Consider the following 19170-nt stretch of genomic DNA (forward strand, 5'->3'; position numbering starts at 1 on the left):
GTCTAGTCCAACTTCAATTAAATGCGACAACCAAAGAGCAATCACGTTAGTTAAAACTCCAGAGTCGTCAAAGCGAATGAAGCATATCGATGTACAATACTTTGATACGTGTGATATGCAACGAGAAAGTCAGATTAACGTGGAGTTCGTGCCAACTGAAGACCAGCTCGCCGATTTTCTGATCAAAGCATTGCCGAAAGGCCGATTCAATATGCTCATCAATAAATGTGCAATGATTGACAATTGATTTTTTTGTATTATTACGAAAGCGAGTGGGAGTGTTGGGAATTGCGCTTTCTGATCCACTCTAACTTAGAATTCTCTGCTTGAATTGTAACTAATAATACAATTGAATTTTATTTACCGCTGTACTTATGTACTTATGTATACACATGTACATATGTTTACATATTTAAATGAATTGCTAAATATTTTACCTAACTGTTTTCTTTGCTCATTGCTTTTTAGCATAAATGGATTTTCATATTAAATTTTAGTTTTTAGTCATCGTATGATCTTTGTCAAATAAATACATATTTGCAAACCGCTAAATAAGGTGTTATTTTATTTGCTTGTACATTGGATCAAAAGCCTTTATTAATGTACTTCACAATAACACTGATACTTCACAACCAATAGCTTGCTTAAATGAAAACTGATTGTCGCGCCCCACTGTCGCTGCTTTTATATTGTGCGATTTCTCGTTTGCATTCTTCTAGGCTCTTCCAGAATTTACTTAGTTACTGCCATATAATTATAACTACAGATGCACGTGTTAGTTTCTCTCATACCCCATGCGCGTGTATTTATGAGCCACACTTGCACAACCATTGCATACTTTCGGGAGTATCTCCGATATATGCATGTGGTTGTGCGTTGGTTCTCTGCTGCGTGTATCTATATATGTGTAGACATAATGATTGAATTATTGATGTGCATACGAGTCACTGCTTAGCATCGGCTTAGAGATGATAGTATCCTTTAGTGCTGCTAATATTCGTTACAACATATAAAAAGTGGGCGTGATTATCATCCGATATCGCTCAATTTCAATACCAATCTATTCTGGTTCCAGATAAGCTCGTGTACCAAATTTGGTGAAGATATCTCTAAATTTATTTAAGTTATCGTGTTAACGGACGGCCGGACGGACGGACATGGCTCAATCAAATTTTTTTACGAAACTGATGACTTTGATATATGGAAGTCTACCAATCAACAACCAACCAACCGTTATCCAATCAAAGTTAATATACTCTGTGTGCAAAGCACGCTGAGTATAAAAAGCTGTGATGAATTGGGCCTGAATTGATCTTATGTAGATTTGCCTTCATGAATGCAAAGCAAATTCTGACCCGATTCGCCGCACAATAGCACATCAAATAAAAAGAAGATTTTCTTTATTGAGCCTTTATGGAGCCAGTTACCAGCTTTTCCTAGGAAAAGCGCAAGAACAAAAAAATGTATACCCTCAAAACGTCGGGTTTGTGCATATTCTAAGCCCCTCCACCCTCTGGGAGTTGCAAGAATTTCATTTATGTTGTAACAGTACTTCACCCTGCCTAAATAGCCGCACAATTGGAGAATTGGCATCAAAATCTTCTAGCGAATTACCAGGAAACTAACCTTCGTTCCACAGAACACTAATGCAACTGAAATATGCTAGTCTTCCATGCAAACATCCAGTGGTTTTACCACCACGGTCGAAGTGCGATCTTTTGTTTTTGCGACAGTCGGTGTAGTATCCTACGGTAGATACTAGTTTCGGAGTGTACTGAAACCATATCCCGACAGAGACTGTAATGCCGATAGCACTCCAGTCAATACAAACATACAAGGGAATCTTTGGTATGGGGGCAAACAAGCTGCCCATAATGCCTTTAGTACTGAAAGTTGAGGCTTGCATAGTTCGTAAACAACAGTGTAAGCAAACAGTTTCCGCAATCGGGTTGGATCATAGCTCCCAACATCTAAACCCAGCATATCCACTTGCAACGAGGTTCCAACTGACTGCAAAAATGAACTTCTTACACTTACCCTATGTATTTCGATTCCGTAATAACGCACCAAATTCTTATGTTGGATGCCTTCTAAAATCTTTAACTCCTCAGCAACATTTTTGAGCGCGCGTGTCTCACCGGGCTGTATTGCGATTTCTTTCATAGCCATCAATTCGCCGGTATTATTATTAACAGCAGTATACACCTTACCAAAACGACCTTGACCAATCTATAAATTGAAAGAAGAATACTTCATATTAGAAAAGAAAGGTTTCATTGCGGCTATTAAAACTCACTTTTATGCCACGATGCCATTGGAAATTTACGCTACGTGCACGAATCTGTACCTTATCGCAGGTATTCAATGCCTTAACTTGCCCAATTAGATTACGTTCATGCAAATTTTCTTCAATATCCATATCTAAACGATTCACAGCATCTCGCACACGCACTTGACGTGGAGCCAGCGAAGAGCTACTGCCACCAATTGGCGATTTCGATTGTGGCACAATTAAATGCAACTCACCCGGTTTTTCTAAATTGCTGCCGCCATTACTATCAGGAATATCATATTCTGGTATACCGTCGGCGGCATTACGCAATACCTCTTCTTTTAAACTAAATTGAGGATGTAAAAATTTATTATATTGTGGTGAGCTTAATGGCGTATTTGGATTGGTGCCACTGCCGCCGCCGCCACCCACTGACATTGGTGATCGCGTGGGTGTACGCGAGCGGCTTGTAGCCGGTGAAGAGGTTTTGCGTGTACGCGGTGACGCTTTTTTCCGTGCTATCTTCTCTGGTTCGGAGGTTATGCCAATCACATGTGATATACAGCAATCCATTTGCTTCTTCAATTCTTCAAATTGACGTTCATCCAAGTGTCGTGTTATTTGTGGATCACATGCTAGTATAAGGAACTCTAGTCCCTGTGATGCCCAACGTGGGCGCATACCACGTCCACGTTCACAACGCTCCATCACAAAATGCATCCACATTTTAGCAAAATCAATAATACCCAAAGCTAAATCCACCTCACTCGTCTCATCTTTATTAGCCATAACACGCTGCTCAAACAGCCGTATCACATCTTTATTATACTCAAAACCAAATTTATAGCCTTGATGTAAGATTTCACGTGTACGTGAAAGCACCGCCTGTTTGTCTTGTTCATCCAAATCGGTCAATTTATCCGGTCCACACCGCGCCTGCACACCTTTTATTATTTTCGCCAACTTATTACGTACATCGAGCACATCTTTCTGTAGCAGCTTAAATGATTTCTTTACTTCAGCACAAACAAAATCTTGCTGCTGATTAATCACATCATCTTCGTAATGTTCACGATGAAAGTCTGTCGTCTCGACATCTCGGCAAAACATTTTCGCAAAGAAGAGCACTTTCACAGTACGCTCACGTTCCAATGTGAAAAGTGATTGCATTTCTCTACAAATCGTCAATAGCTGCCATTTCAAGTCACTCTCACCATGCTGTGCTGTGCCATCGATTTGTATGTCCAATTCTGAAGTACGACTAACCAAACGCTCTGATATACTGCGCAATAAATTGCGTATTATTGTGCAAAATTTCTTTGCAGCTATTGTATGCATGCCATTTATCATGGGACTAATCAACTTAGTAAACATCCATTCTTTTTCCAAAGCAGATTTTTTATTACCGCCCGGTTCACATTGCAGCACCAATTGATCAATATAATCTAAATATAGCTGAAATTTATGTTATTTAAAATTAAAATGTAAAACAAGTCACAAAAAATGCGTGAGTACCAAGTACTCGTAGTAGTTTGATGTGTAAACATGATGCTGTAGGGATCGGCCAGTATTTAAAATTCAACCACAAGAGGTCACGATACCAAATACAAACACAATTGACCTCATGCCCTAGCTGCAGGGCTGCTCCATTCTCTATTGCTCCGGGAAATTATTGCCCCCCCCCCCCCCCCCCCCCGGCGTTTGACAAAAAATATATATTTAGGATGGTCGCACTCACAATTTCGTATTTTGGTTCCGGTTTCGATTTGATTTCAGCTCCGGTTTTGGACCCTTCAGTCTTGTTTCATTTTAGTTTCGGTCTCATGTTCAGATCCGATTACAGTTCCGGGATCCGATTGTAGTTCCCATTTTTTTTTTTTTTCGAAATCGTTTTCGGTTCGCAAGCTCGAGTTACGGTGTGGATTCAGTTCTGGTTCAGTCTTGGTTCCGGTTACCAGATGCGGATCCATATTTAATGTCGGTTCCGGTTTTGTTCTAGGTTCCGGATGTGATTTCAGTTACAATCCGAAATGCAAGAGCAGCATTTTCGGTTCTAGTTGTAGTTTCGGTCCCGATATCTGCTCCAGGTTCAGATTGGTTTTGGGTCTAGTTTCGGTCCTGGTTTCTGCTCCGGTGTCAGTCCGGTTTTGAACCCGGTTTAGGTTCTAGTTTTGAAACCGGTTCTATTCCGCTTTCAGTCTAATTTCAGTTAAGGTTCTAGTTACCTTACCTTCCTTTTCTTCTCCCTATATTTTTTAGTTTTCTATCTTTCCATTTCATTTTCCTCCTTGTTTCCTTTCCTCTACTTCAGTAACCGTGCCGTTATCGTCATCCACACCATTCCCTTTAATTTTTACACTGCTGTTTCTTCCTCTTTCTTTCTCTTTTTGCGTCACTTATTCTATTGGTTTTTCCGATTTTGTTCATTTCTATTCTCTGATTTGGAGTCTTATTGCGTTCATATCAACTAACTGTGTACAAAAGATACGGTCAGACACCATACGAAACTAAAAAGTTGTAAAAGTCCTCCAAGAAATCGAAAACTTTTGTTGAAAGGATCTTTTTTTATTTCTAGACCCTTGGAAATAAAGCCGAAATTTTTTAGAATGGAAATAATATTATTAATGAGAAACACTATATCTCCTTGTTGCTGTTGTAGCAGTAACCCCATTCTGCCTCTCTCACGAAACTGTGGAAAGAAAATATGTAAAACTAACTGCAGAGCTTCAAATGACACGATTAACCCCCATTTAACCCATATCCTTTGAAGCTCTGCAGGCATTTTTACATAGTCGTTTTCAACGAGAGGAAGAATAATTCGCCCCACGAAACTAAATAAATAGAAAGGAAGGAAATATGATCCTTTATCAGATATTGATCCAGTACGTACCTGAAAATAGCACCATTAAGGTGCTAGCCCGACCCTTGCGGGAATATGACCACTTTAAACCTTTTGGGCCATCCAACCCCTCCTCTGCCTCCGGTGAGGAACTTGGTGTCGCCAGAGCCTCGTATGCTAAATAAATAGGATAATCGTAACGTGGTGAGGTTTACAATCTTGGAGAAGCTTTACATTGCGCTGGCAACCCCTTGAAAAGATTGCGCACCACAACCTGAGACCCTGTCGACATAACACAAACCATTTACAACTTTTTTTTAACCTATTCTAATTAACACATTCCGTTTACTTTCTGGATTTCCCCATATCGTGAGCAAAGATGTTTACACATTACATAAACCGTGTTCACGTAAATACCTCAAATACTTTTCGAACTGTCTTATCAAAATGATTTAATATGCCCATATAGCGTTCTAATTCCACTTCACTTTCCACCAGCGCTGTGGATATATGCCGCTGATAGCGTTCTCTATGTGTTAGAGCCAAAGTAAGTCCTTCACGTAACTCCTTCATAAGCTGCTCTAAACTTAGAGGATTTGGCTTTGGTGGGCGTGTTTCTAAACGCATACGTAAAAATTCGTGCATAAATTGTAAAGGTATGCCACTCAAAAATACAAACGAAGGAATGTATGATGGTAAGTTAATAGATTTGGCTTCATCACTCCAATAACCAAAACGTCGTAATTCATCGATTTGTTCACGATCAACTTCCGGTTCCATACGTGGCACATCCCCATAAATGCGTTCAGTCTCGAAGTCATAGTCTTCCGTACCAGGTTTCTCTAGCGATATATGCCCTTTATAAAGCACAACGTTATGTAATTTATTTAAAAAGGATAGAGATTTTGCAAGGCCACGCGACTTGAGCACATTTTCTATAAATTTTCTAAAAAAAAAAAAAATTTCGTATTTTAATATTTACTTATTGATGTTGAGTATTTGAGTTGGAAGCACATACCTATATAACGCTGATGAATTAGCATCATCATTACAACTAGTTAAGGGTTCAACACTGAATATATTTATGTCCTGCATTGAACCTTTACGCAAAAGTGAACTACAAGCCTCCGCCGATAAATGACTAACTTCAGTTGAGGTAGATCTAGAAAATGTTAAGATAAAAAAATAGAAATTTTCAATAAAATAAACTTTAAATAATAGAAATACAATTAGCTCACTCATTGCTACTTGAAGTTTCGTTGGGCACTTGCGCCACATCGTTTAGCATGAAATGCACTTTAGGTGTCGAAAAGAAGGATGAAAGCTTGCGTTGTGGCGTAGTTAGACTAGCATTAGTTTTGTTTGAATCAACAGAATTCACGCCCGAATCATCATTTTCCACACCAGAGGAGGTGCCGCTGTCGGTGCCCGCATGGGATGTCTGCACTGGCCAAGAAAATTTTTCACCCTGCAAACTAATTTTGAAAAATTTATATTTTGAAAGACAAACTAAAGAACTAAGTTCGAGTAACACCATACTTGCTGGGGGTTATAAAACATCTTTTCGTCACAACTCTAAGTATATTGAAGTAGCCAGAGTTGTTAAGGAATGTAATCACCCCGGAATACAATCCATGCATTCCTATTCCTCGACTAACGATTTGGATTGCAGTCTTTATTCCTTTTTTTGGAATAATGAGTAAATTTTTTAGTCATTATTCCTTTTTGTTAGTCCAGACTAACTATTCCTCATGTGGAATAATAAAATTTAAAAGCATTCTTCTTATGGAATAAAAAAATTCAAAAGCATTCCTCAAGTGAATAATAGTATTATAATCATATATTTTTATATAAAGTGACCATAATTCGACCTTTACACCCAGAGGAGAAAATTATTGAATTATAAGGCCCAGTTCTTGCTACTATAGAATTTTCGTCATCTCAGAACAAGTCACTGCAATTGTAGATGTTGCAAAAAAATTATCTAGGTTTCCAGTACTTCTTATCAAATTATAACGAGCTTTTATAAGTAGTTAAGATATTATGAAGAACTATCCTTAAATATATGTTTTCCCAGAAACTAACATATATGAATGAAATTTTCTGAACTAATTAAAACAATTCCATCATTAAACAAAACAAATAAGGAAGTCTACGTTCGGGTGAAACCAAACATTACCTACCCAGCTGTACACCTGAAATGCTGTTGTTGTTTGTTTTGTGTGCTTAATAGTGTTACAAGGCTGCGCAATAATACATATACATATGGTTCTATTCTGAACTAATTTTTCTTCGAGTTATGGCTCCCGAAATATACAAAATTGCTTAGTCATAAAAGGGGCGGTACCACACCCATTTTCAAAAATTTTAGTGTTTTCCAATTTAATGTTATAATTCAATCTATAAATTAAAATTCTATTGATACAAAGATCATTTTTGCTAAGATATAGCTTATTATTTTCGTCTTTTATATAAAAGTGGGCGTGGTATTTAACCGATCTCGTCCATTTTTTCCAGAAATATTTCCTGCTATAAGGAAAATGTGTGTACCCAATTTTGTTACGATATATAAATTTTTCTTCGAGTTATGGCTTCCGAAACATAGAAAATTGCTTAGTCATAAAAGGGCGGTGCCACGCCCATTTTCTTAAATTTGAAGTTTTTCCTATTTATTGTTATAAATCCACTTGGGAAATGAAATACCATTGATATTAACCGATTTTGTTAATTTTTCTTCAAAGCATTCCTTATAGTAAAAGCAACCTCTCTGCCGAATTTTGTTACGATAGGTTTAACGATTTTTGATTTATGATTAATAATATTTGTAAAATTCATTTTGTCACAAGTGGGGGGTGCCACGCCCATTTCAAACAATTTTTTTTAATTTTTATCAAGAGTCTCAATAAAAGTCCACACGTCAAATTTCAACATTCTAGGTCTATTATTTACTAAATAATCAGGTTTTTGTGTTTTCCAAAATGTTATATATGATGAATTTCAAAATTTTTTAAATTTTTTTCTAAATTTTTTTTTTCAAACTGGGAAAACACTTCAAAGACCAAGCGATTTAAAAAAAAATTTTTTTAAGAAAGGTCGATTTAATATAAAAACTAGAATGGTGTTTTTTTTTTCTTTTAAAAAAATTTATAAGTAAAACCATCTCTTGTTAACTTTTTTTTATTTTGCTATTATTGTGTGACAAAAATGGTACCTAGCTATACTTTGGAAGTTATACAGATACAGATACTATGACTAAGTATTCTAATAGATTCGAACAAGAATCGTATTATCAAATTTTTCAGACACGCCCAATAAATAGACATACACTTGATAAAGTTAATTTTTTATTTTTATTTATTTAGATTTAATATACAACTTTGCGCAGCTCATACTGCTGACTTTCGGAATATTTGCTTACTTACTAGTTTGTTCAGGTAAACTACGCCTGTCCATGCTAGAGCGTTTAACGTCCGAAAACTTTGTTTTATTTTTTTGTATATCTTTGCTAATTTTTATCAATTCGTAAGATAAATCATGCCCAAAAATGTCTTTAATTTCCTTAGATGTCATGGTGTTTGGTAATAGAGATAATATTTTTTGCTTATCCAAATTATTTGAGCAGTTTTCGATTTGATATTTCATGTTCTCCAAAATTTGTTCGTAGTAAGCTTTGATCTTCTGATAAAGTTGACAGTGAACCACCTCCAAGTGAATCCGAAATACTTTGCGCAATTTGCTGTGTTTTTTTTTTGCAGTATGAATCCCTGTCTAAATATTTTCGCTTCATTGGCGATGGATGGCTTCCAAGATGAGGAATAACATGCTTATTTATATTGTCGACGAGTTCGTTGCGTTCGAGTGATTTAGTATAGCTGCTGCATATTGGAACTTCCTTATATTCTTGATACAATTCACCGCTAGTCAAGATTTCTTGTGCCTCTTCACTTTCCGTTTCGGTAGAACGCTGATTATCAGCAATCTTGATAGCATCCTTAAGTTTAAAGCGACAACTTTCGCAAATACGGCAACGATGAATGTCGGAGACTGCTGGGAAATGCTCAGATATCAGCGCTGCTTCGTTTAAGCTAATGTTTCGAAGTTGAGAGGAACATTTTCTTGATAGCTGCACACATCTGTATTTATTAGTTGATTCCATATCAATGCCTAGTTTCGTTCTGGTCTGTCTATCCGTTGTGTTGTTTTTTATAGTCCATGGCTGCTGTGGCAGGTAATGTCAATCTATGTGTCCGTGGTAGGTAACGTTAATATGCGTGTGTGTGTGCGCGGTATTGATACGTCCGAATTGTTACCTTTTCCAAGGGTTGTTTTTGTAGGTATCTAGACATACCGCTCGTTAGCTAAGCGGTAGGTTGAGGTAGGTAGAAATCGGTGATTTTTGCCGTTTGGTAAATTTTTCGTTTTTGCTTGTTCATTGTTACGTGTTTGGTTGCTGTACCTTCTGGCTTGTGCTGTTTTTTGTAAACTAGTTTTAAGGGTTCAAATATTTCGTCAGAGATAGTGTTGGTTTGTTCGTTTATTATCCTGCCGTCAAATGTTTTTAACTTGTATATCTCCATGTTCTCAAGTACATTGAGCCGCCGACCTTTTCCTTGTACGTGAAGTATTCGAGCCGCTGTTTTGATGTTAGCTGGGGTGGACCCCACTGGAATAAAAAATTTTTGCAGTGTATTTTTTCAAAGGTGATTTTAATACCTTTCTAACGGTATACAAATTTTTCAAATTGGTTGATTAATTTACGCGTGATATCCAAATATGAGAAAGTAACCAAGAGATGCATTTACTTAAAAAAAATTAAAAAAAAAAAAAACCCATTTTAGTTTTCAGATATGTTATATATATTAAATAGACCTTTCTAAAATAAAATTTTATTTTTCAAAATCGCTTGATCTTTGAAGTGTTTTTTCAGTTTTAAATTTTTTTTTTTTAAAAAAAATTTTTTTTCAGTGTACTAAAAATTTGTACAGTGTATTTTTTTGAAAACTTATTTCAATACCTTTCTAATGGTATGAAGATCTTTGAAATCGGTAAAGCCATTCCGTAGTAATCACACTTTAAAAGTACCTAATATCGCCATTTTTCTAATATTTTCGGATATTTCGATACCTTGCCACGCCACAAATGCAATTTCTAAAAATGAGGTTGTGTTTGGGTGGGTAAGTTGTAACCCCATGCAAAATTTCATCAAATTCTGAGGGGGTCGGGTTCAACGCATATTGGATTTGATATGAAATTCATCATATATAAAAAGTGGGCGTGGTTATCATCCGATTTCGCTCATTTTCAATACCAATCTATTCTGGGTGCAGGTAACCTCGTGTACCAAATTTGGTGAAGATATCTCAATATTTACTTAAGTTATCGTGTTAACGGACAGACGGACGGACGGACATCAATCAAATTTTTTTTCGATACTGATGATTTTTATATATGGAAGTCTATATCTATCTCGGTTCCTTTATACCTGTACAACCAACAGTTATCTAATCAAAGTTATAATACCCTGTGTACAAGTACAGCTGGATATAACAAACGTAAGTGTAGTTTATGTCACAGAAAGGATTGATGAATGCATACCTCCGGGTATTGCAGTGCGATGCATGTAATCCATGGAATAAAAAAAAAAACAGGAATAAAAAAGCAATGCCGAAAGATATTGGGTCTATTCTGAGCCCCTCAATCCACTTAAGCATCGAAAACGCCATAGCAATGGGTATAGCATTTTGTTATATTAAATTTTATATCTTGAATGGTGTACCATCAATAACTATGAGGATTTCTGGAATTTCCAAGACAAGAAAGATTCCAGGAATTTATACTCCTGCGTTGAAGTCGCTGAAAGACATGTCGTTCACCACGTAACTAAGAATGGATTGATGTGCTGATAGCAGGAAGTATGAACCTCTGCTACAACAACAACAACCACCTCTTTAGTATTTAGGCAGAGAGGCTTCTGCCGATCATTAAGCAACCGCTAGATTGTCAGATTTAGAGAAACAAGCAAAGTGACTGCTGTGATTTTTCTTGCTTTATTTAACAAAGTTAGTTTAGCAGAATGCATTGCCAAAATGTTTTTACATTGTACATAGGCATGTCGTTCGCCCCACTTCGACCTCAGTAGTTAAAACAAAGGGCGCTTACAAAGAACTACTTAGCGCAGGGGCGTAGCGACGGGGGGTTTCGGGGGTTTAACCTCCCCCCTTGCCACAGGATCCTTTCATTTTTTGGTCGTTACATTTCAAATATTTGATGTTTTTATGTCTATGTTAATAAATTTCTTTATAATTCTGCTAAGTATTTACTTTGTTGGTGATATTATATTTTTAATATGCAAGCATATGTATGTACGAAGTGAACACTTATATTTTAATCATATTCTGTTTCATAATAATTCTGCAATTGATTAAATATACAAATGTACATGTTAACTTTTACTATAATTTCATAAAGAAGTTTCCTTGTAAATTTGCCTAACGACCATCTACATATATATCAGAGAACAGCAAAAATCGAACACAACAACGTTCGATTACATTCGGCAACATGATCGTGTTCGCTTGCTTAAACGAACATAATCGACATTGATTTAAAATCAACCAACTTATTGCATGCGTGAATATAATCAATTCAGGCGTTTGTTCGTTTGCCTCAACCGCGATTATATTCATTGGAATGAAAAGGCAAAAATTAAAACTCCATGCGTCTGAATATTTGCATGATTCTTCTGCCCTTACGTCCCGGCGACAAGCTCCATATAAACATACATATAAACATTGCTTACGGCTCTTTTTGCTTGCCGAACTAAACGATACTAATTCTCGTGCTTTGATTTTATTCTCCACATTTAAATAATGTTAAATTTACAGCATTTTTTCGAATAACACATTTCCTATTTTGAAATATAATGCAAATTTGATATTATTTTCCATGTGGAAAACACATTATTATAATGTAATATTTATATTTTTTTCATATCAAAAACACATTTCAAAAATGTAAAATTCAAATTATTTGATAAATGAAAAAATAATGTGTTTTTCACATTTTAAAATGTAAAAAACACATTAGTGTTTTTTCCGTGTAGATATGACTTTTTAAATTAAATTTTTTTCTATTCGATCAGTTTCTTTCTTTTGAATTTTATATACGTATACGTTAGCTCTCATGAATAGGCTCAAAAAGCATGAATTCTACTTATTCCTGAAGGAGGTACTTCGGTTTTTCTATCAATTTATCTATGATTAATATTACAGGAATTCGATTCTGTGGCTTTTCCTAATGTTCACATGTTGTTGAAAATCTTGTGTACGCTTCCAGTAACAACGGCAACGAACGAGAGATCTTTTTCAACTCTTAGGCTGCTTAAAAACTATTTGAGAAACACCATGAGTGAAAATCGATTGAATGGCTGTGCATCGCTAAGCATCCACCGTGATCAAATTGTTACCGTTGATGAAGTTTTAGATGAAATGGCAAAGAAAAGCCGACGCTTGACCTTTTAATGTAACCTTTTTCATATCATATTCTAAATACACGTACTAACAGCTAAAGACAACATTTTTTTTTTTATTTATTCAACTGAAAAAAACATTTTTTCTGAACCCCTCCCCCCGTGCAATTTTCTGGCTACGCCCCTGACTTAGGCTGTGGACATATATAACCCTATTGAACTCTTAGTAAAAAACGGAAGCGGACATTAGTGATACTTGTTACAAACTACCATCTACGCTAAAACATTTATATTCGTAAACTATCATTTATAATACCGTGCTAATATTTTGCCAAAAATGCTCAGCTTCAAGCGATTTTGTCGCGTTATATTATACCACAAACACATCGCCTTTATGCGCCCAACAAAGTTTTCACTCTTATATATGGGATGGAAAACGCCCATGACTTGTGAGGATGGATATAATGCCTCTGCAGCCTCTAAGCGTGTCAGTAACTCCTCCACTTCTTTCATAGCAACCTCCTGCTGACCCATGCAATCTTTGCAGTATAGAGACATGCAGCCTGTGCACAATTTACCACCAGGTTGTGGCGCTTTAAGACAATGCAAAACAAAAGAAAACATAACATTTCCTGTTGCATACAAGCACAAATTTAGAGATCTTACAACTAGCATTACTATCCGTGCCAATAGCGCTATCTGTGCTCACTTCACTCATAGCACGTTGATATCGTGGCTGAAATTTATAGTTGATGATTTGGGAAAGCAATTCAGGCACTGCTTGTCGTGCGGTAAATAAATATTTATCCTGTTGTTCCATACTGCGATCAGCCTGCCATGCTTGCAGTTCCAACCAAATGAGATCTTTTAACTCTGCTTGCCAAGTGTGCTCTTCATGTGAAAGCTAAAGAAACCACAAGACGGTGAAAAAGTATAAATAAGGTTATCACTGACATAGTTTTCTTTTACTACATACTTTCGCATCTTGGCGATCAACGCTGCCTAATTTTATAAGATTAGCAAAAGTTTCGTGAAACTCCTTGCGTATATTCAAGCCCGGCGTACGTTCACTACGTTGCAACTGTTGTACAAATGCTGTTGGTGGCGCTGATGAACGATATCCGATGGGCCGTGATGATACACACATATATCTGTTACATGATTCGACCACTTTTGAGGAGCCTCTTAAGCAAACATCCGAATTCAATGGTGTACATTTATCCAATGATTCTGTATTATGGGAGTTGTACTCGAGTAAACTTGGTCCACGCGCATGATAAATGCCTGTAGGTGCTGAAATCATGGAATTCTTCAATTCGCGTTCGGCATCGCGCAGCAAATCCTGAGCCCGTTTGCTCGTACGTTTATTCTCCTCATTAACAAACATCTCATTAAGTAACGCACAGTCCATAGTATTACGGCGTAACACACGACAGCGTGCCATACGTGTCATTCCTTTCTTTGGCGTACTCGGTGTTTGGTCAATGGAACTGCGCAAAATTTTGGATTTATACATGAGTTTAATTTCTATTTATAAATGCACAATGAAACATCACTTACGATCCAACGGAAGCGACCGCATGCGCCTTTTTACGCTCCCAGTCACGACTTTTGATCTTCATCCTGGTACGAGGTGGTGTTGTGCCATAATCTTCAAAACGTGCTGCTAAATCATCGGAATGTGGCGAAAGCAACTCCTCCTCTAATTCGACTGGGCGTTGATTATCGATGCCTCTATTCGCAGATTGTTTTATGCGAAATTCAACTCTGAAAGGAAACGTTTTAGAATAATTACAAATAGAATTTTAGTACATAGACAATAGAGCGGGTCAAATTTATTGATTTTGATATAAAATTTTCTAACAAAATTAGGGAGGCTCGAAATTCATTTCAGACCTATGGTCCCATGAGCAATATTACTCAGTATGATCCATAGATTCAGAAACTGGATGTGCACCTAAAGTTTTTTCCCCCATACAATTTCACCCGCCCTAATAGACAACTAGATATTTGTCTTCTTAATAATTTCGGTACTTCTCCAGGTCATTTCGGGATTGTATACGGGATCAGATGACGCGGCACTGGGAATGTAGGATTCCAGCGAATTAAAAGCGGCTACGTTGGCTAGGTCATGTTTTGTGAATGAAAGATGATCCTCCGGCTAAAAAAGTATTCTTATCTGAACACGCCTATGCAAGCAGATTAAGAGGCCGGATCCTTTGATGTGAACAATTGGCGCCAGTTAAAAAAGCGACTGGCGCGCTTTGTTGGATATCCATAAGCATTTAAGCGGTGTAGAGCTGATTACGTAAGTAATTCGAGATAATTTCGGACCAATTTTGTGACTATTAAGGCATCATTCACAGACTGTCTTCGGGACGTTTCAGGCACATTTCAGAATAATTTCAGAGTTGTCACGGAATAATTTCGAGAACATTTCAAGATCGTTTCGAGGCTATGGCCTGTTCATTTTAGGGCTCTTTTCGACATCATTTCAAGCGCTTCCAATGGCAGCCGGTTCTATGTATCGAATCGACTCGGGGTATTTTCCCACCAAGGGCTGTCATTTCAGTGTAACCCCATTTAATTTGTTGCATCTCTAACACAAATTGTCGTCCTCCCAGCAGATCCATATTCTAGTGCTCCGGGAAGGTATTGAGGCCAAACCAGGTTTAGAACCTAGTCCCGGTCTAGAGAAATGGGTTTGCTGCGTGTGCCGGAGCCGAATCTTTTTAGAACTGTCACACTAATGCCAGTGTGTCACGTGCAAATTATGGTTGCATCGCACGGGGTCTTCTGGGCTTCGCGCCCCACGGCGCCACCACTACAATCTCCGTAGCATAATAATTAGCAATGCCGAGCACCAGCCCTTGCCCCGTCTTCTCCCCCTCTTTGCGGCACTAGCACAAGAGGGGAAACAGACTCTTGGTCCCTATCACCTTGTACACCGTTTGCCAGTTGCTGCATTGGACGGTACCACTTTCCTAGATATTCTGGTCTCAGCTACAGTAATCCCTTGACGGGTTTCTTTGCGCCATGTTTCCAAGGTAGACCAGGTACAGAGATGCTTGCCCAAGGACGTCCAGTCCCAGGGCCCCAACAGCACTCGCGACGTATCCTTCCACAACCTGGGAGCAGTCACCCGTCACCCCCAGAGTAAGGACGTCTGCCCCGTTGCACTTCAGAATATTGCAGTTACACTGCAATGGGTTAATTGGGAAGATCACGGTGATAGTCTATTTTATGAAATGGCACAACATCCGCATTGCTGCGATCCAATATACTAAATTTATTGCAGACCTGCTCTGGGTACAACGGCCATAGAAAAGATCATGAGAGCGGAAATGGAGGCCCATTAATATATAATCTATTTGATCCCTACCGCCTAGAATTCAGAAACGTAACATCTAAGCCCAGAAGAATTAAACGGAGGTGCCACAAGGTGGTGTCCTATCCCCGCGTTTGTTTAACTTGTACATAGCGAAGCTCCCCTTACCACAAGAAGGAGTTGCCATTGCATCCTGCGACGAAGACCGTACGCTAATAGCTACAGGTCCCGGCCATTGATGAGCTATGTAATGAAATAAAAACCTATCCCCCTGAACTCTTCAGTTTCACCGACTCGTCACCGACCAAATCATCGGCAACGTAAACAAACAGACATCCACGTCGATGGCATTACGACACCGAATATCTTACATCCAAAAATACTGGGTGTGAAGTTCGATAAGGCTCTACATCTTGGCGAGCATGCATCCGCAATTGTACCTAAAACTCAGAGCCGTAATAAAATCCTCAAATATCTTGCCGACAGCACTTGAGACAAAGATAAAGAGACGCTCATTACCACTTACAAAGTAATTGGCTGGCAGCTTGCATGCTACGAGTCCTCAATATGGTCGCCGAGCCTAGAGATTACTCATTGAAAGAAACTACAGGTCTGTCAAAACACCGCTCTCAGAACTGCTACGGATTGACTTCTTATGTTTGCAGATTATATCCATTTACACAGTGAGGTGTGAATAATCCCCATAAGGGAAAGAAATATCCTAAACTCGTAGTAGAGGAAAGCATCTGAATACTGTAACAGGGTAAACTCTTACCTATAAACTCTTAAAATAAACTCCGACATACATATTTTGTGTCCTGCTTGTAAAGTGTCCCCACATGACATCAACCGTCTTTTCAATTGCAATGTGGAACCAACGCCTCTAACACCCCTTTCTCTCTGGTCTATAGGTCTCTATTTCGGGATGCTTTCAGATTTTTTATGAATCATTTTGAGACCATGTAAAAATTATTTTAAGGATTATTTTCACTATATTTTAGGATAACTTCGGGATGGTTTTAATGAACATATACATATGTAAGTACTACTTCGAAACTAATTGTTTTGAGGTTCGAAATAGCTTTCGGGATAGTTTTAAGGATTATATCCATTATGAGGTGGGTTTTGTCGAAGGCTGAGGTAGCACTCAGTCAATCCAGGGTCAAGTAGAGGTCCCACAAACCCCCACTTAATAAGAACACAGTTGTTATGTGTTAATGACGAATACACGCACACACACACGGCTTGACGGGTAGTGAGGGCAGCAGCTTTCCGTGCAAAGATGGCGGTTCAACGGCGGGATCAGCACGGCGGCCGGACGGCGGACAGTATTAGCGGACAGATTGGTACAGCGGTATACAGTGGCGGGATTAGCACGGCGGCTGGACGGCGGACAGTATTCGCGGACGGATGGATGTAGTGGTATGGACGCAGTGACGGTACCAGCGAGCTGGTTGGACGGTGGTGAGGTAGCAGCGGCTAACGGTCGTCGTAGCAGCGGCGCAACGGCGGTAGGATAGCAGGCGGCCAACGGTCGTCGGAGCAGCGGCGCAACGGCGGCAGGATAGCGACGGCAACAACAGGGCGACGGAGCGCGTACCAGTGGCGTGGCCAAGGCGAGGTGGCGGTGCAAACTTTCTACTTGGTTACCTTTTCGGGGGGGTTACCAGTAGCGGCGGTTGCGAGTGGCGGTTGCGAGTGGCGGCTTCCCGTGATGACGCTGCCCCAATGGCGGCAGCGGGGGACCTGCGAGGAATGAATAAAAGAGTTATGGTTAATGCCGGTCCGCCGGCTGGACACCACCGCCTCTATGCCCGCACGAATGCAGGGCTGGACGCGGAGTTGTACCAGCCGGAATTCCGTAGGCCGATCCATGGCTGAGGGGAAGTGCATCTTACGGCACAGCGGTAGCCCCTTTAGCTGCTGGACCGGTCGACGGCCGGAGCCGGGGCGGAGGGGAAAAGGGCCGGATGGTCATAAGGCGGCGAGCCCCCCCCCCCCCCCCCACTTAGCTGGGACACGGGCGAGAAAACCATAAAGGCGACAACCCGTTGTCCCCGAAAGCGAGGGTGACCCGTTCCCTGACAGCGCCCCTTTCCACTCGTGGTGTGGTTGCCTCACTCGCTTCTAGTGCTAGCTCGCTAGCTGGACACCACCGCCTCCATGCCTGCACGATGGCAGGGCTGGACGCGGAGTTGTACCCGCCGCGACTTTGTAGGTCGATCCGTGGGCTGAGGGGAGGTGCGCCTTGACGGCACAGCGGTAGCCCCTTTAGACGACTGGTCGCTCTACTGCCTGACCCAGGACTGAGGGGAAGGGATCTGTTGGCCGAACGGCGGCGAGCCGCCCCCCCTACTTAGCTGGGCCACGGGCGAGAAAACCATAAAGGCGACAACCCGTTGTCCCGCAAGCAAGGGGTGACCAATGCCGTGGCGGCACCCCCTTTCCCTCTGGATGTGGGATTGGCTCGTTCGCTGGACATCGCTCACCCCGTGGTTGCACACTAAGGTAAGGTGCCGGGGGGCGGTGTACCAGCTCTGTCATTGCCGGTTCGTAGGCTGCGAGGAGAAACTGGGGCCCGAAGGCACCACGCTACGCAGCTGCCGAACCGGGTCGGCTGGAGCCTTAGCTGAGAGGAAGGGCGGGGTAGCCCTAAGGCGGCGGCCCCCCTTACTTAGCTGGGACATGGGCGAGAAAACCATAAAGGCGACAACCCTTTGTCCCCGCAAGCAAGGTGTGACCAGTGCCAAGGCAGCACCCCTTCAACTCAGCTAGTCAGGAGGAGTGACTGGGTTGCTTAATAAAGCAACCACTTCCTCTGACTAACCTGCGAGTAATGAAGTGACAACAGCAAATTCATTCTCTTTTATACTGCTTCTGCTATGATGCGAGTGAGAAATGAACCGCTAATTGGGTACTTCAGTTTGCCATTTACTGTGAGTTGGCGTACTGTGTGCATAATATTGTTATCGCCAAATGCTATTCGCATGCATTGGTATGTAGCTGCTGCTGTTGGCTACCTGTTAATGTACTATGAATGTACACTCTCAGGCGTAGGTGAAAAAGGGTTAGAGTGGGGGTCTCAGGCGTAGGAGAAAAAGGGTTACAGTGGGGGTCATACTATTGTAACGCTACGTTACACCATTATTTCTGTCATAAAAAAGGGGGTTCTCTTTATCCGAGCGCACAACCCGCTCCGCGGGAATAAGGCATTAGGATACACGTTTATATAGCGAGCCGCAAAATCCAACACAGCGGCTACG

At 40.0% G+C, this 19170-nt stretch overlaps 1 protein-coding gene across 2 annotated transcripts in view; it reads right to left on the minus strand.

The window, feature by feature from the left end:
* Mekk1 (mitogen-activated protein kinase kinase kinase 4) overlaps positions 1-19170 on the minus strand; it is an 85234-nt gene that overhangs the window by 14014 nt on the left and 52050 nt on the right. For both annotated transcript variants that reach the window (XM_067763292.1, XM_067763293.1), the window contains exons 2-10: positions 14140-14346; positions 13556-14069; positions 13246-13483; positions 12896-13172; positions 6350-6586; positions 6130-6273; positions 5529-6057; positions 2297-3727; positions 2038-2229 (exon numbers count right to left, since the gene is read on the minus strand). In XM_067763292.1, coding sequence (XP_067619393.1) covers positions 2038-2229; positions 2297-3727; positions 5529-6057; positions 6130-6273; positions 6350-6586; positions 12896-13172; positions 13246-13483; positions 13556-14069; positions 14140-14346 — 3769 coding nt within the window. The remainder of the gene's footprint in view (positions 1-2037; positions 2230-2296; positions 3728-5528; positions 6058-6129; positions 6274-6349; positions 6587-12895; positions 13173-13245; positions 13484-13555; positions 14070-14139; positions 14347-19170) is intronic.

This window comes from Eurosta solidaginis, chromosome 1 (assembly GCF_040869045.1).
Source record: "Eurosta solidaginis isolate ZX-2024a chromosome 1, ASM4086904v1, whole genome shotgun sequence".
Classification (NCBI taxonomy): Eukaryota; Metazoa; Arthropoda; class Insecta; order Diptera; family Tephritidae; genus Eurosta; species Eurosta solidaginis.